At 45.2% G+C, this 23,597-nt stretch overlaps 2 protein-coding genes across 8 annotated transcripts in view; both read right to left on the bottom strand.

Annotated features, from left to right (window-relative positions):
• The window catches only part of RMND5A (required for meiotic nuclear division 5 homolog A), a 288,575-nt gene that overhangs the window by 181,630 nt on the left and 83,348 nt on the right, over nucleotides 1–23,597 (bottom strand). For all 7 annotated transcript variants that reach the window (XM_085642633.1, XM_085642632.1, XM_085642634.1 and 4 more), the window contains one exon: nucleotides 10,182–10,316. In XM_085642633.1, coding sequence (XP_085498759.1) covers nucleotides 10,182–10,316 — 135 coding nt within the window. The remainder of the gene's footprint in view (nucleotides 1–10,181; nucleotides 10,317–23,597) is intronic.
• On the bottom strand, nucleotides 1,624–9,013 carry LOC146863199 (uncharacterized). Its single transcript, XM_085643404.1, has 3 exons — nucleotides 9,006–9,013; nucleotides 3,648–8,373; nucleotides 1,624–2,604 (listed from the first exon to the last, which is right to left on the bottom strand). The coding sequence occupies exons 1-2, from the start codon at nucleotides 9,011–9,013 to the stop codon at nucleotides 7,305–7,307; spliced, it is 1,077 nt and encodes a 358-aa protein (XP_085499530.1). The 3' UTR covers nucleotides 1,624–2,604; nucleotides 3,648–7,304.

Here is a 23,597-nt window from a genome sequence, read left to right as displayed (position 1 = left end):
TCGATTCTTCCACTCAAAGGCCATCTGTTAGTACCTCTCCTACCTCAGTCCAAAATTTCTATACGTCCTTCAATCTCCATACAGTATGAAGGAATTACCGCCATGCTGCTTTGTACCTAATGCAGTCTGCAGTTAATGCCCGCCTCTCCTGTGTAAACGTGTCCCATAGTAGTATGCCTTGTGTAAGATTTTCATCCGAATCCACCTGAAATTGGCCTCGACTGATACCTCTATGGGATTCACAAAGCACCCTTCAATCATTATCAATGTTTCCAAAGTCCCTTTCCAAATTGTCCCGCATGCCATGTAGGATGTCCAGGCATGTTGGTTGAGTATTTCATAGATTCGGGATACCGACCCTTTTGTCCAGTAAAAGTAGCCTATTTACTAGTGGGTATGTATGTGAGATAGTGGTCCAGTCTGTTTCAAGGGTACTTAAAGCATGTTGGAATCGCACGTACTTCTAGTGTTGTGTGGGATATAGATCATATTTTTCTTGCAATTGGGTTTAGCCTTATAAATTCCTAATCCTGAAAGCCAATCAGTAGTGCTGTACCCCCAGCAATTTCCCCAACCACACCAGACTCTTTTGTGTCCGGATCCCAGATCTCCAAGAGCGTCCTCTCTATGGTGCTGCTTTTGCATATCGGCTGTTGGCTGTATGGTGCCTTGCCTCCTCGTCCGAACCATCTCTAAGGAGAGAGGGACAAGTGCTCCTCCTAGACAAAATGCTGGAGAGGGACGTCGATGCAAAAGCGCGGCCTTATTAAAAATGATGGCCTTGCGTTCTCTTCGAGGTCCATCTGTGGGTTATTTTTTTTCACCGGGACATCATTCCTGTTATTTCTAAGAGTTACCACGCCTTGCACAAGGTGGCACTGCCGATATCCATAATGGAAGTAACATTTATTTCGCATTTTGTTCTGCCCGGACCCACACAACTTCAACTTTATGTCAGCTATAAGCACAAGTCATCACGGCTGCTTAGTTTCCTGTACGTCACTTTCTGCTTCTTTCTCACTTCCTGGTTCTCTGTAAATTAGGAGCTGGAACCATCAGTACCATGCGTAGCAAATTCTCCAGTAACTTTTTGTCTGCAGAATCTTTGCCCTGGGTTACCGATTTTGGTCCCAGAATCTCTGGACATATCTTTTTCTTCTCGCTGATGTTCCCTCCTTTTGGAATGGTTGCTCACAATCTTCGGTCCCAGTTTTGTGTGTGCCACACTACTTTCCGTTCTATTTTCCAGCTGACAACTTGTGCCTTTTCATCCCAGTGCAAATGCCATACTTTAATGACTGTCCTTTGGGCCACCTAATGTTAGTGATGTATCTTTGCCCCTTCGACCAGAAGCCTGAAATGTACAATCACATGAGCTGCGTAATAGTTAGCGTGTAGCTTTCACTGCTGGTAGTGTCAGCAACATAACTGAGGATCTACGGTTTGGTATGAGTTTACTCTGAGCTTACAGGTGCTGCAAATATTTTATACCCATCAAAAGATACAATGTTAGCTCATTCAACTGTGTTGCTGCAGAAGATGCCATCTTTTCCAACACACCTTCCTTCTCTGAATGTGAACCACCAGTTGAAGTAGGGTTAACCACACGAGGCATTATTATTATTTTATTTTTTTTTAAACCAATTTAGGTATCGAAGTAGATTATCAAGAACCTTTCTGCATTGTAGCGAATGTCTGTTCTAGTCAATCAGGCTTGCAATCTTTGTCCCATGACGTGTCATGTGTTTGGGCACGACTTGCCATATCCATTCACTCGTGCAAGCGTCAAGGTCTATTTTTCTTATTTGATTTCAAGTGCTTTTAAAGTAGCCGATTTGTATTAGTTTTCAGGCTTCAACGACTTTTTACACATTAAGCCTGAAGACTCAGGGTTTTTAGGAAAGCCAAATGAACTTTTAAGATGGCTCCTTCGGTTTCTTTGGCATATTAGACAATTGGCAATCTGTGCTAGAGCCGCACATCTGAATCAGAAAATGGCAGAAACACTGTGAGGCACTATGTGCTTATAACGATATCAGAAGGCCTTTCAGCAAACCGTGGCCAAATGTGTCATGGACCCAATAGAAAGAAATGAATTTATCACCTGGGAGTCAGCCATTACAGATCACACACTGTTTACACATAGGCATCAGAAGCATTGAATAGCAATAGTGGTAAGGCACTTTAAAGGAAGGCTGTAGAGCATAACTAGAAATGTTAAAGACAAACTACCTACCTGCCAAAAACGGCACATTACCAAGGCTCAGAGAGAAAAGATTCAACAAAATAGCTGTGCACAAAGTAGATGCCTGGAGTAGTGATTGCACATCACACAACAGTCTCTAGACTTATTGGTGAACCCAACTGTTTCAATAAACTTTTACTTCTGAAATGGCCTCCATGCAGATACCTCACCGAAATCAATGAACGAATGAATGAATGAATGAATGAACATTAGCTAATGCAGATACACTGTGTGACCTCCTTATGACTCTTAAAATAAATAGTAATCCATTGCAATGCAAAATTAATTGCTAATGAAGCACTGCACAGCTACTAGCAGAACTGCTGAGAACTCCAACCATAAAGAAATCGAATATGCTACTTACCAGTATACATCTGTTCTTGGCATGTAGGGCTGCTGACATTCATATCTGTGCATAGATCGCCGCCTAGTGTTGAGTCCGGATGATTGCACATTGTTGTCCTGGAAGAGTCTTCGAAGTATCACGAGATAGGTGGCTCCTCCCCTGGACTACAGTGCGCATGGGCATCCCCTCCATCCTTAGATTGTTTTTCGCCATTGTGGCATAGATGGAGTATAATACAGTGAATGATGACAATGCTAACCAGTGATTACTGAATGCTACATCTGCTACAGGCGCCGGGGAGGAGGGTGGGCGATATGAATGTCAGCAGCCCTACATGCCAAGAACAGATGCATACTGGTAAGTAGCATATTCGGTTCGAGGCATGTGGGCTGCTGAATTCATATCTGTGCATAGATTACATAGCAGTCCCTCCCTTTAGCGGCGGCTGCCCGTGCCAGCTGCAGCAGTCTGAAAAAGAGTTTTGAGAACAGCCTGTCCTACAGCAGCTTGCTGTCTTGAGTGTACATCTACACAGTAGTGTTTGGTAAAGGTATGTATAGTGGACCATGTGGCTGCTCTACATATCTCCTCTAGAGGAATATTTCCCAGGAAAGCCATGGAGGCCCCCAATTTTTGTGTGGAGTGGGCTCTTGGAGGAATCGTTAGTGTGCGCTTAGCTTTTTGATAGCAAATCTGTATACACTTAACGATCCACCTAGCTATTCCTGCTTTGGAAATGGGGTTGCCTTTGTGCTGTGGAGAGAAGGCAACAAACAGTTGTTTTGTCTTCCTGAAACTTTGTGTTCTATCAATATAGTACATGAGAGCTCTTTTGATATCAAGTGTGTGGAGCATTCTCTCTGCTACATTCTCAGGATTAGGATAAAACACAGGCAGTTCTATGGATTGGTTCATGTGGAACTGCGAGATTACCTTGAGCATGAAAGTAGGGTTGGTTACCCTGTTTGCATGAACCTGTATCAATGGCTCTTGAATGGTTAGTGCCTGAAGTTCACTAACTCGCCTTAGTGAAGTAATGGCAACTAGGAAAGCTACTTTCCATGTTAGAAATTGAATCTCACAAGAGTGTAGAGGTTCAAAAGGTGGTCCCATCAGTCTGGTGAGGACCACATTAAGGTTCCAGACTGGTGAAGGGGGGTGTCGTGGAGGAATCACACGCCTGAGTCCCTCCAAGAAAGCTCTGATGGCAGGCACTTTGAACAGAGAGAGGTGCTGCCTATTCTGAAGGTAAGCTGCCAGTGCGGTTAAATGGATGGAATTGTATGCTAGATTGCATCGGTATAAGTGTAATAGATAACAGATAATGTTTTTCGTTGATGCATCCAGCGGATTGATGTCATTATTTTTACAATAAATGACAAATCTTTTCCACTTAGCCGCGTAGCAGGCTCTGGTAGTGGGTCTCCGTGCCTCCTTGATGATATTCATACATTCTGGAGGCAAGTTTAGGTAGCCAAATTCTAAGATCTCAGGAGCCAGATCGCCAGGTTCAGCTGTTGCGGATCTGGGTGCTGAATCTCGCCATGGCTCTGCGTTAAATGTGTGGGTGTGAGCCGTAGCCTTTGATGCGGCACCACGGAGAGTTCCAGAAACGTGGTGTACCACGGCCGACGTGCCCACGTTGGAGCAACCAGGATGAGCGTCATCGAGTGTTGCTTGAGTTTGCGTGCCACCAGCGGTATTAACGGTGCTGGGGAAAAAGCGTACGCAAATCTGCCGGACCAGTTCATCCATATTGCATTGCCCTGCGACTGTGGATGTGGGAACCTGGCGGCAAAGTTTTGGCATTTTGCGTTTTCCCTTGTGGCGAATAGGTCTATCTCTGGATGACCCCACTGCTGGAAGTACGGTTGGAGTACTGATGGATGTATTTCCCACTCGTGCATCTGGTGGCTGTGTCTGCTGAGCAGGTCTGCCATCTGGTTGTCTTTGCCCGGGAGGTGTTCCGCCATGAGGAAGATGTTCCTCTGAATGGCCCACTTCCACATGCTCTGAGCTAGATGAGACAACTGTGGCGAGTGTGTTCCTCCCTGCTTCTGTATGTAGTACATGGCAGTCATGTTGTCTGTTCGGATCAACACGACTTTGTTGCACAGGTGCATTTTGAATGCTTTCATGGCTAGGAAGATTGCCATCAGTTCCAGAAGGTTGATGTGCATCTTCTTTTGCTGTGTCGTCCATAGTCCCTGCACTGTGTGATTGAGTACATGAGCTCCCCATCCCTGGAGAGACGCGTCCGCCGTCAGTATGATTTGTGGAACAGGCTCCTGGAACGGTCGGCCCTTGCAAAGGTTTTGTGGATTCCACCAATGCAGAGTTGTATGCCCGACCGCTCACCAACACTAGGTCTTTTAATTGTCCGTGGGCCTGATTCCACTGACGTGCCAAGCACTCCTGAAGCGGGCGCATATGTAATCTTGCGTGCGGGACTATGAAGTTGCAGGAGGCCATCATGCCCATCAACTGCATAAACACTCTTGCTGGGAGTGAGTGTTGAGGTCTGAATTTCTTTATGAGCAACTGAATGCTGTTGATTCTGACTGAATTTGGTTGTGCCGTGGCTGCCAGAGTGTCTATGGTTGCGTCTAGGTACTGCTGTACGTGGTTGGGTTGAAGGTGGGACTTTGGATAATTCAGTGAGAAGCCCAGGCTGTGAAGAAGGTGAATGGTGTGGGACATGTGGCTGGCACAGTGCTGGGACGACTTTCCCTGGACAAGCCAGTCGTCCAGATAAGGATAGACATTTATGTGTTGTCTCCTTAAGTGTGCCGCCACTGGAGCCAGGCACTTGGTGAAAACTCTGGGTGCCGTAGTTAACCCGAAAGGGAGGACTTTGAACTGGTAATGCTGATTGAGAACAGTGAACCTGAGATACTTTCTGTGTGAGGGGTGTATGGGTATATGGAAATACGCATCTTTGAGGTCTAATGTTGCGAGAAAGTCTCCCTGACTGAGCAACGGTAGTACTTGTTGCAGTGTGAGCATGTGAAAATGCTCTGACAGAATGTAACGGTTTAGAGGTCTTAGATCTAGTTTGGGTCTGAGAGATCCATCATTTTTGGGGATCAGAAAATACAGTGAGTACACCCCTGAGCCTCGTTCCTTTGCAGGCACGAGTTCTATGGCTCCTTTTTGGAGCATACTGAGAACTTCCTGTTGGAATAAGTGCAAGTGCTCTGCGGACATATGATGGTGTCTTGGTGGTATGTTGGGTGGAGGGGACGTGAACTCTAGACAATAACCGTACTGGATAATTTCTCTCACCCACCTGTCTGTAGTAATGAATTCCCAGACTGGCAGGAACTGTTGGAGTCTCCCCCCGACAGGTGTTACGTGGTCGGGGGGCAGTGACAAGGCGTCACTGTTTGTTGGTGGCGGAGGACCTGGAGCTGTTGTTTCCACGGCCTCTGCCTTTGACGTTGTTTCCACGGTATCCACCTCTATTATTTTTATTATAGGTGGTCTGTGTACCTCCTTTAGTGTACTGCGACTGTTGGGAGTTTGGGCTTTTAGCTGGTCCTCTGTTGCTGGAGCGACGAAAGGACCCACTCCGAAACTGCTGTGATTGCAGAGCCCCCATAGACTTTGCAGTCTCCGTATCCTTTTTGAGTTTCTCTAGGGTGGTGTCAACTTCGGGGCCAAAGAGGGAGTTAGGGTTGACAGGTTGATTAAGTATAGTTGTTTGTATTTCTGGTTTGAATCCAGAGATTCTTAACCAAGCATGCCGTCTTAACAGGACGCTGGTGTTAATAGCCCTAGCTGCAGGGTCAGCTGCGTCAAGAGCGCACTTAATGGAAGCGTTGCTTATAAGCTTCCCTTCTGTAATTAGTGACTCTGCTCCTTCTTTATACTGATCCGGGAGGTGCTGTAGCAGTGTCTCTAGGGTATCATAATGTGCCCTGTCGTATCTAGCCAGAAGTGCCCGAGTGTTGGCAATTCTCCAGATGTTAGCTGCCTGTGCAGCAACCCTCTTTCCTGATGTTTCCAAGACCTTAGACTCTTTGTCTGGGGGAGGAGCATCACCCGTTGTCTGTGAGTTGGCTCTCTTCCGAGCATTGGAAACCACCAATGAGTCTAAAGGCAACTGTCCTTTTATGTAGGCAGGGTCCACAGGAGCTGGCCTATATTTTTTTTCAATTCTAGGGTTAAGGACTCTCGCACTTGTGGTCTCCTTAAAAATTTCATTAGCTTGTTTGAGGACCCCCTTCAGCATGGGAAGAGTTTTAACAGATCTTTGAGGTAGAGAAGGTATCCATTAGAAAGTCGTCCTCAATAGGATCAGTGTGGAGCTATACGTCATGATTGTTGGCGGCTCTTTCAATTAAGGCATTGAAAGCAGCCGTATCCTCCGTAGGAGACGTTTTCACCACATATGCCTGTGTGTCTGGAGCAGTATGTGGGTCCCCTGCATCAGTATTGTCCACCCAAGGTTGGTTTTGGTCTTCAGGGTCAGTGTCCATAGGATAAGTGCCCTCTATATCATCAGCATCTCCAGCATCCACATTAGAGTGTGTGGGTGAGAATGACTGAGGTTCTGTGGCACAATATTGAAGTTGTTCCACTAGAACTGGTGATGTGGTTCTTTTTTTCTTTAATGGAATTTTGTAGGGCTCCATTGGTGTCTCTGTTACTATTTTCCGTTTGAATATGGAAAGTCTACCAGTATTGGCGTCGATAAAGTGCCTGGGATCCTCATCGTCGTGAGGTATCGCAACAGCTCTTTTCCGTTTGAATTCCTGTCGGTGGCTCGACATTTTTCTTCGGGTCGATAGGTTCTTGTGGGTCGAGACCCTTCTTGGCGTCGAACATTTTTGGTCGCACCGCTGGTGGGAGTCCGAACTTGATGTGCGTCGACGCGATATGAACCGCGCTGACCGCTTTTGGCTGAGGGGCTGTTTTTGCGCCAATCATGGAAGCCTTGGTTTGGATGCGTGATAACGACTCCGACACCTTCTGCTTTACAAAGGGAGACCGTGGCGTGGATTGGACACGGTCCTTCAACACCTTTTTCGTTGTGGCATCAAGCCCTGTACCAGATGTCGTTTTCTGGACACGAAGACTGGAATGGGGTGGCTCTCGAGGGCCGCTCTCCATATGTGTGTCGACGCTCCTTGGCATCGATATTTTCGGGTCGGCAACCTTGACCTTGATCGTAGGTGCCGCCTTCGGCTCGACGTTCGTAAGACTCCTTTCGGCGTCGACAGCCTTCTTTGGTGTCTTCGGCTCCGAGGGCTTCGAGGCCTTGTTGCCGTGTAGAGACTCTTTCACTTTCGGTTTCGCTTTCGGTGCCGTTGCCTTCAGTTTCGATTCTCGTTGATCGAGTGATGGCGCTTTCGATACCGACGGCTCTTTAGGATAGTTCGACGCCGGGCATTTATGCGGGGCGGAAGAACGAGAGGAATGATCTTGGGTAAGGCCTTGTGGCGATCCCGCGACCTGAGCCTTATCGAGTGTTTCTTTGGGCCCTGAGTGGACCTGTGGGCGTAGCTCCTCTTCCGAGCTATCCTCCTCGGCCCCAAGGGCCTCTCCGTCATCTCCTACCAGTTCGACGACTTCATCTTCCTCTTCATCTAGAATATGTTCGTCCTCGGCATCATAGTCGGATTCCCGCTCCGACGCCGGATCCGATATCTCTCCTTGAACTTCAAGGTCCACAACCTCCTCATCTTCGGTCCTGAAGATGTTGTCTAGGTTTGGCGCTGCTTTCTGCGCCTCGAGCCGAGCTGCTCGACGAATGCGAAGTGTTTTCTTCGATCGAAACCTGGAGCACGCCACACAGGTGGCTTCGTCGTGGTTTGGAGAGAGGCACTTGTTGCACACCGGGTGCACGTCGAAGCGAGCATATTTAGCATTGCAAAGAGGGCAACGCTTGAAGGGGCTATTCGATGTCTTTGGTTCCATCGTCGATCTTTACCGGCTCTGACGTCGAAGGGCAAATGGCTAACTTCGAAGAAGATACTCGGCGCCGAACGAAAACGATACCGACGAGTAATAGGCCTAAATACTTTAAGAGCTAAGATTAGGACATTCGAACCCAATGGCGGAAAAAAACAATCTAAGGATGGAGGGGATGCCCATGCGCACTGTAGTCCAGGGGAGGAGCCACCTATCTTGTGATACTTCGAAGACTCTTCCAGGACAACAATGTGCAATCATCCGGACCCAACACTAGGCGGCGATCTATGCACAGATATGAATTCAGCAGCACACATGCCTCGAACACTGTAATATGAGCAGCAGACTGTTTAAGATGGTCTAGCGAATGTCAATCTATACGGGTCAGGTGAAATGTACATGCGTCAATGATTAACGAATGCCAAAACCCTGAATTAAAACCAGTGTCTAGTGCATTTAATACAACATTTACAGCTCGCTTTGCAAATGTAACTTTACATGAGCATATTTTCTGCAATTTTTTCTCAGAGCTATGCTTTAGGCACTAAAGCAAATTCAACTGAGACCTTTTGGAATGATAATTAAAATGAATCCACAATCCCTGGAAATGAAACACTCGTAAGGGAGCAAAATGTTGTAGGAGCAGATGGCACTGGCATAAACAAAAGAAAAGAAGTTTCCAGAAGCACGTCTTATATCTAGACCTAAACAAAAAATGTACCTTGCAATAGGAGGTCACCATAAAAAATGTTAAGAGTAAACCTTCGACAATAGAGAGGTGTTTAACAGTCAGTTTTGAATAGTGCTCTTTACAAGTGTTTCTCTTGATTAATAATCAGAAAACATTTCAGTGTCTGTGCTCATCACATCGCATTAAGGGGAACCCATACATTTTGGTCTACAGCCATCCGACTTTGGTGTCCAGCTAGACTGTAATTGCATCAGTTAAATCCACAGTCTTCAACACCTTACTGAATAGCTGCCAAAATGCCTCAACATATGGCTAGTCTCAGTTTACTACTTCTGAAGAGGTAGATGCTGAAGGACTCCTTAAATAAAGGCAGCATCCACCTCTTTGCATAAGTTGATATGTCAAGTTTGTTCTTCTTTAGGCCAGTTGACCCAGAACAAACAAATACTTTAAGTACATTGTAAATGAATGCGTTCCCTGCAATGCAATTACAGAATTATGGTTACATCAAGGTTCAACGAAAGTCTCGGTTTACTTCAAATCAAACACAAATAATAAAAGAACAATGTTCTTCTGCCCCGTATATAGAAGCAGTTTCGGGTGATGTTTGGGAAGAAACCCAAAGAAAGCTAGACACTTAACATGAGAAGTGTAAGAGACCAAAGGAAGGACAGAGTCACAAATAAAGAGATCCTAAATAATATTACAACCAATAAATTGAAAATGAGCGTTGCGAATATAGCTCTTAATAACAATCATCCAATCTGCCAGCAGCAATTATTAACAGAGTTCTAGACAACTCCTGGAAGAAGAAACATTAGCAGCAGGTATTAACGTAGCTCTATGGCACAGCAAGGAGCGCTCCCTCTACATCTAAAAAAGCCACCCAGGTTCAAGAGGGGCATAGTACCATGACTACCATATGTTCCTCATATGTAATGACAGTATTGATAAAAAGGTTATAAACAGTCAATTCTAGTTACCTGACAAAGCTCCTCTGCAACATCTAGCATTCCTTGCCGAAAGAAATGTTCAACCATCACTTCACTTAGAATTCTTTGGCTATCGGTTTGCCAGCAACCGTCAATGCCCACGCTACTTATGTCCGAATCAAAATTCTGAAATACAAAACAGATATATGTTGAATAAAATCTGAACATCAATAAATACATTCAATGTATCCTTCCCCATCTTACGGCAATAATTCATATTGAAAAATGTTACTTAACTGTGACCAACTCTTTGCTGCTTGAACTGCAGATAGTATGGTTTGCACTGACTTGCCATCTAGTTGTGATTCTGGAAATATTACACATTTTGCTTCAAAATATGAATTTTCAGTTTCCTGAATGACTAATGACCACATAGCAGAAACGTACAAAGCCTTAGCTCACAGTCTGCACCGTACATTACTGCATTATTTTTTCCCCATAAAAGTCGGTGTGTCAGATTGTTCGTGTTAACTTCGGTATGTAATGCTTGCTTAGTAAAGCTTTCGATCAACAGTAGAGGTGGATGGTATATGTGAATTTAAAATAAAACAAGCTGCAAACAGTAACTGGTAACATTTTTTATTTGCAACTTATGTGGTTATAGATCACATGCTTTCCATAAAAGCAGTGCCTCAAATCCCTAATGCTGATACGGATGACAATTGTTCTAAATATTTTGGCCTTCCTTTTTGTATAAATCTCAACACCGCAATATATATATTTTAATATATAAGCAAATGATCACACTGCTACCTTGTAAATATTTGCCAGGGAAAGCCACAGTGGCCCCTTTTTTGTGTGTCAAACGTGCCTGCGGAATGTCAAGAGTTGTCTCCACCTGCATAACAAACTAGAATTAATGATATTGTCCGTTGTGTGAGATGTGATGCTTCCTTAACAATAGCACACTTAAGGGACGGTATCACATTTCTAAGACTTCAGGAGCAAAAGTTTTAGAATGGATGACTGTTGACGTGGATGGTGAATTTGAGGTCTTGCATTGTCAAGGTGGCCGACAAACCTTTAGTTTACAGTGTGGCTGAATTGATGAATAGAGCAACTGGGAGAACCACACCGGTCTCGCACATGTAGGTCCAACTAAGATCAAGGCCATGGGAGCATATCGCATTTTTCATACTACTACCGGAATGAGAGAACTATGAGAAAAGCTTATGCAAATATAACTGAGCAGTTGGTCACAATTCATTCCCTTGGAATTGGTAGTGTGGAAGTGTGGATGTGAAGAGTTGTTTTTTTTTTTATTTTATTTTTTTAATTATGGTGAAACAAATTAAGGTTTAGAATGATCTACCTTTGCATGTTAAAGTTATAAATGTTGGGATTCTGTTCACATTTGTAGCTCCTGATTGTCTGCTGAGAAAAATCTGAATTGTCTATCTCTAGAAGGTGTTCTGCCAGACAATTGAAGTGGTATTTGGGTGCCCATCGCCACACTTCTTTTGTTGCGAAGACATACAGTGCTGGGAACACTAGTTCTAATCCTACAACACTGAAGAGGAGTAGCTGTTTAACATTTGACCATTTTTCCTGGGCTGTGAATCAGGACATATGGGTTCACTGTCCCTGAAAGGCAGTTTACAGCTATAGTAGCCTGAGCTTTATCTGAGGTAACAACAAAATAGGATCTTTCCAATCATAAAATCCTTGCACTGTTGCAACAGATGCATGTGGAGATCTGCTTTGGGAGCAAACGTTATGCACAAATCTGTCATCCCCAACAACTTCCCATCCCCAACAACTTCATCGTTATTTTTATTAGTGGCACGGATTACCCATCACCCGCCACCAAGGACATATCGTTTGGGGTTTGGACAACAAGGCTGGATGTTGTTTCGTCAACACGATACAGGGGCTTAATCCTCTCACACCCCCGTCCAGAGCACAAAATCTTTGCATGACAGCTTACAGTTACACAGTATGGTTGTCCACTGCCAAGGCAAGGTATGCATTCATGTGTATAGGAATTTCAAAGTGGTGTATATTGTTCCTTAATCCAAAGCCTTTGCTGTTAGGGAAAGCGCTCCAAGTTAATACAGTGAGCTGTACACTCACCTTGCATTAGTAAAAGTGGTTTCACTGCAGAAAGGGTGAAAAAAAGATCGAATGTAACAATTTGTGGCCAATTATAATGCTGCCAGGATGTTCTTTTAGTTTAAGTGGATACATACAAAAGAATGGAAGTAAGTTTGCCGATTTTATTTTGGAAGCAAACGTACCCACAAATATTTGCAACTGGGGGGAGGTGGGGGGAGGGCAATGGTTACAGATAGTTTTGTAAACTACTATAAAGTTTGTTTTTAAATTAAAATATACCTCAAACGACTTTGCAATATGAACTAGCACTGGCATAGCCAATAGGTCTCACCTTTGGGACCTTATACGTGTTTAGCCATGCAATACATTATCAGACTACCCAATGTGTCACAAAACCTAAAATAATTAAACGAAAATGGTCTGATAATCAACTACCTTCTGGAGAGAGTCTGGAGTACGTAATGAACTTGTGGCACACTCAAAAACAATCGAAATTATGTGCTGGAGGTTATGCTCATGCAATGTGAGAGCAACATGGTGGTCGCAGTGAAAGTTACTCTGCACAAACACACAACTGACATTTTACTCTCAATGTCAATCCACCAACAAGAAGCACAGTAAACTGGACAAAAAGGCCCACCATGCAATACTCCTCAACCAAAACATGGTACCCTAATTATATACTTGCTAATGGCCTCCAACATTGGTTCCTCGCATCCCGCTGTGGCCAGTGCACCCCTTAGGTGGTCTATGTCGTCTGCCTCTTTCAAAAGCAGCGCATTCACCAACGCAGGACTCAAACCAGGGAACGCTCTACTGGCGAATGAGTGCAAGTGTGTCATGTGCCAAATCATAGAGACAGATGTAAGACAATGGAGAGGCGGAATCCTGCATACTTTATAGTAAGAGGAAACAGCCAATTTGTAAAAGAGGCGTTTTCGTTGGGCCTCTTCAAAATAGAGTCTAAAAGAACACAAAGAATGCACTTTGGTTCATCATCCTACGGGAGACTATGATGGTAAGTTGATTCCATAAGAGGTTTGGCTGTTTCTTCCAGGAGTGCTGTACTTATTATTTGTTCAAATAGACAGCATCTCACTGCATAAGGTCTAATATTAACACTGTGAAAAACAAACTAGCATGCAAAATATCTTGTCAAAACAATGAGAGCCGCAGCTGCTAAAAATGTCTGAGGTAACACTGAGGAAGTAAAAACAGTGTGCTGGCACCCCTCTTCCTGAGGCCATCATCAGCCTACAGGCTGGTGTGGTTTAGGTGGAGTGCCTGCAAAGCCACTGAGATACGCCCTCCTGCCTTGAGCAGGGGCAGCATGTGCTGCCCATGAGGTTCACCTTAACATCTGACAGACGTCCAATAGTTAAGCGGCGCTGGGTTAACCGTGACTTGCTCGGGGACATTCACGTCTGTTCAGATACTTACTGATGGATGCCATGATTGACCAACTAACAAACACACATATATTTTAAAATTCAAGACATACAGGCCTGCCAGACTGTCTGCAGACTTATTTAACAGAACTGTCATATATTGTTAGAATACCTCCTTTTTACCCACTAAGTCAAACTTGCCCTTTGTCAGGAAGTTGTTGCTAAGGATGTGTCGTAACACCCAGAGCTATTGACTTCAGAACTGGGGAACCAGGTTCTGCGTATGCTGCACATCCTGTGATTGTGGTCAAATCAATTCATCTCACTGGGCTAACAAAAATGAATGTGTTCTTGTTTAATGCCACAACGGGTGCTTATGTAGAGTGATTCAACACATTTGGGTCGAGTTTACAGTATATAAAACTACTAAAAAGTAACCTCGAGTTAAAAGATGCCCTTGAGACAGAGCTCTCTGTAGCATCTCTATAATGAGGTGCTCGGATAATGCACCGCCTCTCTCTTCTGAAACACTACCACCGACCCCAGTGTCTCTTTTAGCAAACTGAGTGAACTGTGAGCCCAGCGCATTGGTTACATCATTTTGTATTTTTCTCTTTTACCCTTTCAAAAAACCCATCCTGCCTCAGTGCATATCAAGGAGTTGGTACTGTTAGTCGGCTCTAGAGCTGGTTGGGTGACGGGAAGTGAGGGGCGATACACATCACGATCACAGCCCAAGTTCCAAATTACCTGGACTCACTGAACCGGAAGGAAGACTGGAAAATGCAGTGTATCTGGGACAGCTCCAATGAACAAGAGCCTCTACGAAGGAGTGAGGTGTGACTCTAGGATTCTGGATCAAAGTGGCAAAGTTGTTTGGAGGTTCGTTGTGGTCTGGAGGTGCTCTTTGACTGATTGTGTCAAGCCCTCCTTAAACAGCCAGTCATCGAGGTCGGGGGTGTGAAAGTGCCTCACTGAAAATGTCTGTGTGTTAGCACACCGCGTGTTGAAAGCAGTGAAAACTTTTTATAACAAACGTCCTTAATAAGCCTTCAAAATGTCCATTAAATCAGTTAACAGGAATCAAAATAAGCTTACTTTGTTTACGGTTATTTACTTGCAAAATGTCACTGTAAATGCAAAATGTCAATAAAAATATGCTTAAAAAAAAAAAAAAAAGGTCCTGTGTTATATCGGGTACTTTCTACCCAAACAAATATGTACTCATTTTATGGACATTAACCCGTGCGGTGCGGGCGTTCTAAAGGGTGGGCGGGGCTGTGTCGGCCAACGGTCGTGCGCAGCACCTGGAAGGTAGTGCTCGCGTCAGCCGTTGGCCTGAAGCGAGCACGGAACGGGTTAAGGCGGCTTATTAAGGCCATTTGTTCTACAACTTTTTCTTTGCACGCAACAAGTGGTTTGCTACCACACAGACATTTTTAGTGAGGCGATTTCTGCCCAAATGCTGAGTACTATTATTGCTGAAATTCACTACTGGGTGTGAACGACAGTGTAAAAGTTGCTCAGGTTTCCGAATGCTGACTGCTATAGGAGAAAAATGGTTCCGGCTATCATTTACAGTTAGCCAAGTTCTACCTTAAGAGCTATTTTTGCCACAAAACAAAATCTGCCCAATCATTGCATTCTCGAATATTCAACAGTTTTCCAATTGCCTGGCTCAGGCATTCTTTTATGTAATTTTTTATCCACCATTTCCAATTTTCCCATTCATCCAAAAGATGAAAAGTAACAATTAAAAAAAATTCGGTTTTGCCGGTAGTCCATTTGCCCAAACGTTCATTATTAAAGGGCACACTACAGTCACCTGTATGGAGGAGTTCATCTACAGAGGAAAAGGAGGTAAAGTTAGTAGCCACAAGTTGTTCTTCTACTGGAGTCAGGGTGTCCTTTAGTTTCAATGTATAAGCTTACCAGGGGAATGCATAGAAATTTTCATGGGAAAAAAGGAAAATGCTACTTACCAGTATGCATCTGTTCTTGGCATGTAGAGCTCCATATTCGTACACTGTGCATTAGATAGCCATCTGGTGTTGGGCTCGGATGCTTCCACCTTGTTGTTGTCTTGGAAGAAGTCTTTTGTAGTCACGAGATAGGCGACTCCTCCTTTGGATGATAGTGCGCATGGGCATCGACTCCATCCTCAGATTGTTTTTCGCCATGATGGGAAATGATGAAGTCAGTAAGAAATAGAAAAGATGTCCATTGAATGTATCTAATTAAGATAATACTGGAACGGATACAGGTCCCGGGGAGGTGGGTGGGCGTGTACGAATCTGCAGCTCTACATGCCAAGAACAGATGCATACTGGTAAGTAGCATTTTCCGTTCGAGTCATATGAGCTGCAGATCGTACACTGTGCATAGGCTGTACAGCAGGGTCTTCCCTAGCGGTGGTCATCTGTATCCGTTGCAGTGGTTTGAAAAAGTGTTTTAAGAACAGCTTGGCCTACAGAAGCTTGTTGTTTAGCCTGCACGTCAACACAGTAGTGTTTGGTGAAGGTGTGCAGTGCAGACCATGTTGTTGCTTTACAGGTCATCTAAGGGAATGTTCCCTAAGAATGCCATGGAAGCCCCTAGTTTGCTTGTTGAATGCGCTCTAGGGGGAATTGTTAATGTGCGTTTATCCTTTTGGTAGCATATTTGAATACATTTTACTATCCACATGGCGATCACAGCTTTGGAGATGGGGTTACCCTTATGAGGTGGAGAGAAGGCTACAAACCGTTGTTTTGTTTTTCGAAAGGGCTTAGTCCTGTCGATGTAATATAGTAATGCTCTCTTAACGTCTAGCGTGTGAAGGGCTCTCTCTGCTACCGAGTCTGGGTTTTGGAAAAACACCGGTAACTCAACTGATTGGTTTAGATGAAAAGCAGAGATTACTTTGGGAAGGAATGTTGGATTTGTTACCACCTTGTTACGATGTATTTGTAAGAATAGTTCTTGTATGGTTAAAGCCTGGATCTCACTTACTCTCCTGAGAGAGGAAATGGCGACAAGGAAAGCTACTTTCCATGTGAGGAATTGAGGTTCACATTTATGTAGAGGTTCAAATAGGGGGAACCATGAGCCTGGTAAGAACCAGGTTTAAATTCCACACCGGAGAGGGAGGTATTCTGGGAGGAATTTTTGTTTTAAGGCCCTCCATAAACGCTTTAATTGCAGGTACTCGAAATAGTGACAAGTGTTCTCTATTTTGCAAATAAGCTGCAAGAGCTGCAAGATGTACCCTTATGGATGAATATGCCAAATTACATCTTTGCAAGTGTAACAAGTAACAAAATGATGTCCTGGATGGAAGCATCCAGAGGGTCAATCTGATTGTTGTTGCAGTAGATGACAAATCTTTTCCATTTTGCTGCATCTGGCTTGTTTAATAATATTTATATAGTCCGGCGGAAGGTGAAGATAACCGAACTCTAGGACCTCAGGAGCCAGATTGCTAGATTCAGCTGACTCAGCTAGATTCAGGGTGTCTTATCTCTCCATGGTTCTGCATTAGCAATTTTGAGGAGAAGCGTAGTTTTTGGTGTGGCACTTTTGAGAGTTCCAACAGTGTCGTGAACCAAGATTGACGTGCCCATGTGGGAGCCACCAGGATCATTTTGCGAGACTGTTTTTTGAGCTTGCGTACTACTAGGGGAATGAGTGGGAGTGGTGGAAAAGCGTACGCAAATCTGCCTGACCAATTCATTCATATCGCATTGCTTTTGGATAATGGGTGTGGAAACCTGGCGGCGAAGGCTGGGCATTTTGCGTTTGCGTATGTGGCAAACAGATCTATTTCTGGTTGACCCCACAACTGAAAAAATGGTTGAAGAACTTGGGGGGGAAGTTCCCATTTGTGTATTTGCTGTATCTGTCGACTGAGCAGATCCGCAATCTGACTGTGAACTCTTGGAAGGTGTTCTGCAAACAGGTATATGTTTTGTGGAATGGCTCATCTCCAAATGCTTTGTGAGAGCTGGGATAGCTCCAAAGAATGTGTGCCCCCCTGTTTTTCTATGTAATACATGGCTGTCATGTTGTCCGTCCGGACTGGGATAGTCTTGTGTTGTAGATGTAGTTGGAAGGATTTGAGTGCTAGAAATATTGCTAGTAATTCCAGGAGATGGATAAGGAGCACTTTTTGTTTGAGTGGTCCATTTGCCTTGAATTGTATGTTCTAGGAGATGGGCTCCCCAACCAGTGAGTGATGCGTCTGCTGTTAGCACTATCTGTGGAACTGGCTCGAGGAATGGTCGCCCTTTGGACTGGTTTTGTATGTTGCACCACTGCAGAGAGTGATGTGTGCCTCCGTCCACCTACACCAGTTCTGTTAGTTGGGCCTGGTTCCACTGACGTGCTAGGCATTCCTGTAAGGGGCACATTTAAAATCTTGCATGAGGTACAATAAAGGTGCAAGAGGCCATCATTACTAGGAGTTGCATGAATACCCTTGCTGGGAGATAGTGCTGTTGGACCCGTAGGAGAAAAGCAGAGCGAGAACAGGAGTGGAGGAGAGCGGAGGAGAGAGAACTGGAGTGGAGGCGAAAGGCGGATCGAGAGGAGTGGACGGAAGGAGTACGAACGAACCCCGACGAGACAGCTCCGAGAGCGGAGGACAACAAGCCAGGAGGCCAACGTCTACGCGAAGCGCCCTGCCACGTTCCCAGGGGAGGAGCGTGGCTGTAGCAGGTAAGGGGTAAAGTCGCGGGTTGGATGGGGAAGGGGAAACCACAAGAGCTGTGACACCACGAGCCCTGATAGCCTCTGTACTTAGTCGGCACCCCCGTGTTACAGTAAACAACCCCCCCCTCTGAACACCTAGGCACGTCTTGAATATCCAATTCACGGTGTCCCTCACTCCCGGTCCTTCTTCCCTCGTTGCAGGGCAACCCTCCTAATTCCTAGTTTCCTTTATTTTTTGGGGCATAATGGACAGAGATACCTGGCCGGACCGTCAATACCAGAGACCGCCCTAACAGAAGAGATTAAGCTGAGGTGGCCGTCCAGACAACTCGGACCTTACAACCTTTACAGTTTACCTGGTGGAAAGTCAAAGACAGTCCAGACAATTGTATAATAAAGCCCTCATAAGATTTACGAGCCTGATACTGCGTCTCTGTCACCCCGAACCCACTACAGCCTGGCAATTTTTCTCGCCGTGTTTTGGCGAGAGGCACAGGTTACAGACCTTGTGATGGTCACTGTGTGGGAATTTCGCTTCACACTGGGGGCATTTTTTAAATGGAGTCCTTTTCATGAGCTGTAGGCCCAACGGCGTGGATGGGCCCAACGGCGTGGATGGGGCCAACGGCCCCAGTCGACGACCGGAATCGAGTTGAGTTGCGCGTCGAAGATCACGCGATCAATAACAATACCGGAGAGTTTGCGCGTCGAGAAGTTTGAAAAAACAAAGTTTCGAACCGGAGCGCAAAAGTTACATCTGAACCAATGGCGGAAAAAAACATTCTGAGGATGGAGTCGATGCCCATGCGCAATATCGTCCAAGGGAGCAGTCACCTATCGCATGATTACAAAAGACTTCTTCCAAGACAACAACAAGGTTCAAGCATCAGAGCCCAACACCAGATGGCGATCTAATGCACAGTGTACGATCTGCAGCTCATATGCCTCGAACATACTTTCTGTCCCCAATGCAATAGGTTTTACCACTGGCATTTTTCAGATAGTTTCTTCTATAGCGCATTGCATGCAATACCTGTTTAGAAATGGGATGTAATACTCTTCCATTAGATCTCACATTTTTACTTTTACAATGTAAATTATCTATGTACATTACTTCCTGAAGTACCCAGTATCTGTGGTGTGAAAAACCCCCTTATGATAGAATCTAACCCATGTTTCAATACAAGACATATTATTTTTATGATGATGTGCCCCTATACAGTCAAATTGCAAAGTTGAACTAAGATGCAGGGCTTCGCTTTAAAAGCTGCTATTATATCAGCAGGATCAAAGGTCAAAAAGTAAGCGCTTTTAGCAGGTAAGTAGTTTAAAAAATTTTATGTAAAAAAAATAAACTGTGTGCTGATGACCCATCCTTTTTCTACTTGAAGTTTTATCAGTTACTCATAAATAAGAACACGTACTTAACACAGAGAAAGATAAGCCTAGACAGTGGAACCTTATAAGAAAATAGCACCTGACCTGCTATCCCTAGTTATTATTCATCTACTGGGAAATACCCAAAGTTGTGTGTGCACATTGTTAGCGCACCCACTGTCACTATGCAATCCAATACTGGAATATAACAATTTCTAACAAAAGCAAAGGTGCACCACTCAGAGATAAACAAACACACGTCAAAATATCAGATACGTGTCCAGAGATTTTTCTTTAAGTTCTTCGTTTATTCAAAAAGTTGAAAGCAATCAGGTTGAACTGAACAGCCGATGCTTTTCGTCCATACACATGGACTTCTTCAGGATATCAATAAGGCGTTCCTAAGATATGACGTCAATATGTTCATGGCTGATTAAATCAGCAAGGAAAATGTTGAATCCCATCCACTTTAATCATTAAGAAAGCGAGGGAAGCTTCACGTAGGCGAGATTAACCAAGGCAGGATAAATCCAGATAATGTTATTCAAATAGTCACACCAGGATAAGACAGACCCTGTATTTAGGGCAACTACAGGTCCTTCCTGACGCTACTCGACTGGCAATGTTTTCGGGCCGCGGTTCCTGACTTATCATGGTCACGACTGCTCGACCATGTCTCATTTCAGAAAGCTCCTCAAAACCCACCTCTTTTAACTCGGTCTGACTGTGTCAGCAGGGCCGTTCCAAGCGCAGAGATACCCCCTGGGGTGATTCAGCGCTATACAAAACCATAAAATAAATAAATAGTTGCGCTAAATACAGGTACATTAAAAAAAAGAATAGGGCCCTTTGATTCCTGCAAGGGAGCTTTTTCTCCCCTCTGCCATCTCCGTACTGCAGGCTATCCTATTGGCTGGCCACAACTGTGAAGGAAATGTTGCATTCAATATTACAGGATTTTGCAACTCTGCTCCTGTGTCCTGGAAAAAAAAAAAGTGTGTCAAGGGTGGGGTATCAACAACCTAAACCTACAGGCACTTGCCGGGGGTAGGGCCCTGAAAAACCACATTTTGTTTTTAATCTGTGCTGCAGGTACCGCCCTTCCCAGACTTGCGCGGTACCACAGGACGATGGGTGTGAAGCTTGAGCGGAGTCTCAAGCAGGAGTATCATGATACCTGAAAATAAATGTGGGTAGAGTGGGCAGCAGCGGTTGGCCGCCTGCAACAGAGTTAGATGAAGGTCCTCCCAATACCATGGCTAGGGGCCAACCCTCACTGCACATGGCTAAAGGCAAACAAATTACAGTAATTGAGAGATTCAATCCAGTGACCTCAAGTTTCAAATTGCAATAGTCCCAAAAATGGTTGCAGTAGGTGTTTCCACAATTTTAAAGACCTGCTGCCACTAAAAAGAAACTGCTGAGGACACACTGAGACTATTGTTCCAATTACTAAGAACAAGGAAAAAGCAGAGGAGAGGAGGCAAAATAACATTGAAAGTGGTCATAATATACATCAAGTGTGAAGCAAGAGCTTTAATTTGTAATTTTGAAGAAGTGAGCCACATCATTGCGCCAAATAAATGATCAAAGTGCATACATGGGTTTTCGCCCAAGATTCATGAGCTGCAAAATAATTATTTTCTGACTGCAGTGTTAGGTGTAGGCACAACATAAAAAAGTGAAACTCACTGCAAAAACCAACAGATAAAAACGGAATTATGGTTCTGGCTCAAATGCTGAAAATTACTGAAATTCACCAGTTATGTATACCAATGCACACAACAAAACCCATAAGTTGGGACGCCGCCATGCTCAAACACCAATTCACAAAGAAAAGACCCAATATATGCACAAGTTACTACTTGTGTAACGATATATCTGTAAGAGACATTAGTTAGTTATAGATTCCTTACCTTAGAATATCCCCAGGTGTCAGACTGGATCCAGAAAGTTTTTTGTCAGTAGTATTCCTGCGCGTCGGAAGGTGGCGTTGTGCGGCTCCGCGTCCGTCGCTGGCGTCGTATGCGCCGAAATGATGTCACAGAGACTACTTAGGCGCCACCCATGCGTGCTGACGTCAGTTTTGTACATGACTTTCCGCGCCAGGAACGCAGAGCCATGCAAGAAACTGACCACTGGTGACAGGAAACTAGGGCCCTGCAAGGGATGACCTTAACCCTAGAAATCAGTTAGCAGAACGGGGAGGATGGGTGGGGCGGTATCTATCACTAACTAATGTCTCTTACAGATATATTGTTACACAAGTAGTAACTTGTGCATCTGAAAGAGACACGTTAGTGATCGATTCCTTACCTTAGAATAGATACCCCAGCAATACCAACCCCAGTGGTGGGTCTGCGAACAGGATTACACCAGAAAGTCACGGAGAACATAACGGCCAAAGAAGCCGTCTCTCCGGAGTTGACTTTCAAGGCAGTAATGCTTGGTAAACGTGTGCAGTGCGGCCCACGTAGCTGCCTGACAAATGTCCTGCAAGGGAATGCCACGTCCCAAGGCAGTAGTGGCTGCCGTTGCCCTGGTAGAATAGGTACGCAGCCCCACAGGAGGCTCCTTCTTAGCCAACGAGTAACATGCTTTGATGCACAGAACGACCCACCGAGAGATGGTTCATTTGTGCAAGGCCCAAAGTAGTGGCTGCCGTTGCCCTTGTAGAATGGGTACGCAGCCCCACAGGAGGCTCCTTCTTAGCCAATGAGGAACATGCTTTGATTCACAGAACGACCCACCGAGAGATGGTTCATTTGTGCAAGGCCCAACCTTTTTTGATGCCCACGTAGCCAACAAAAGGTTGGTCATCCACCCGGAACTGTTGTGTGGGCTTTAGATAGAACGAGAGCGCACGTTTTGGGTCCAGACGGTGGAGCTTCTCTTCCTCTTTTGAGGCCTCATGAAAGGCACAGGAGGAAACGTGTGTGTAATGCCTTTGAGGAAGCGATTAACAACCGGGGACTTAAAAAGAGAAGGCTGATCTGGAAGCCGTAGAAAGGCAGAGATGGCCTAAAGATAACCTTTGATAGTGCCCAGAGCAGAGCCCTGCTGGGCCAAAGAGAGAAGGAACAGAAGGACCTCGGAAAGAGGGGCAGAAAGGGGATCCACAGCCTTTGCTGTGCACCATGCCACAAATTTGTTTCACCTGCAAGCGTATACCGTTTTAGTGGAGGGACGCCTGGCTGCCAAAATGACATCACAGACTTCGGGAGGAAGGTCGAAAGCTGTCAACTGTCGCCGCTCAATCTCCACGCATGGAGGTGGAGGCTGGATAGGTTCGGGTGGAGGACCGTCCCCTGCTGCTGCGACAGAAGATCCTCCCGGAGAGGCAGTCTCATCAGGGGATCGATCGCCATGCTGAGAAAGCTCGGGATACCAGTATCTTCGTGCCCAATTCGGAGCCACAAGGATGACTTGGGCCCAGTCGCGCCGAATCTTCTTCAGCACTCTGGGCAGAAGTGGTAAAGGCGGAAAGGCGTACAACAGACCGCAGCTCCACTCGCGACGAAAAGGCGTCGTCGAGCGAGTGTCGCCTTGGAAATTCCAATGTGCAGAACTGATGACATTGCTCGTTCTCTTCTGTGGCGAAAAGATCTAACCAAGGCTCTCCCCACTGCAGAAAGAGACCTTGCGCCACGTCAGAGTTCAGACGCCATTCGTGATCCATCATGCACCGGCGGCTGAGTGCGTCCGCCCTGGCGTTCAGAGAACCTGCCAGATGTTGAACCACCAAGGTAATGCCTTGATGTTCCAGTCATGTCCAGAGGCGCAAAGCCTCCTGACATAGGGTCCATTATCCCCATCCCGCCCTGTTTGTTGCAATACCACATGGTGGTGGTGTTGTCCGTGAACACCTGCAACACACTTCCCCGGACAGAGGGAAGGA

The sequence above is a fragment of the Triturus cristatus genome, chromosome 2_2 (assembly GCF_964204655.1).
Source record: "Triturus cristatus chromosome 2_2, aTriCri1.1, whole genome shotgun sequence".
NCBI lineage: Eukaryota > Metazoa > Chordata > Amphibia > Caudata > Salamandridae > Triturus > Triturus cristatus.
This window is presented reverse-complemented; position numbering and strand designations above follow the sequence as displayed.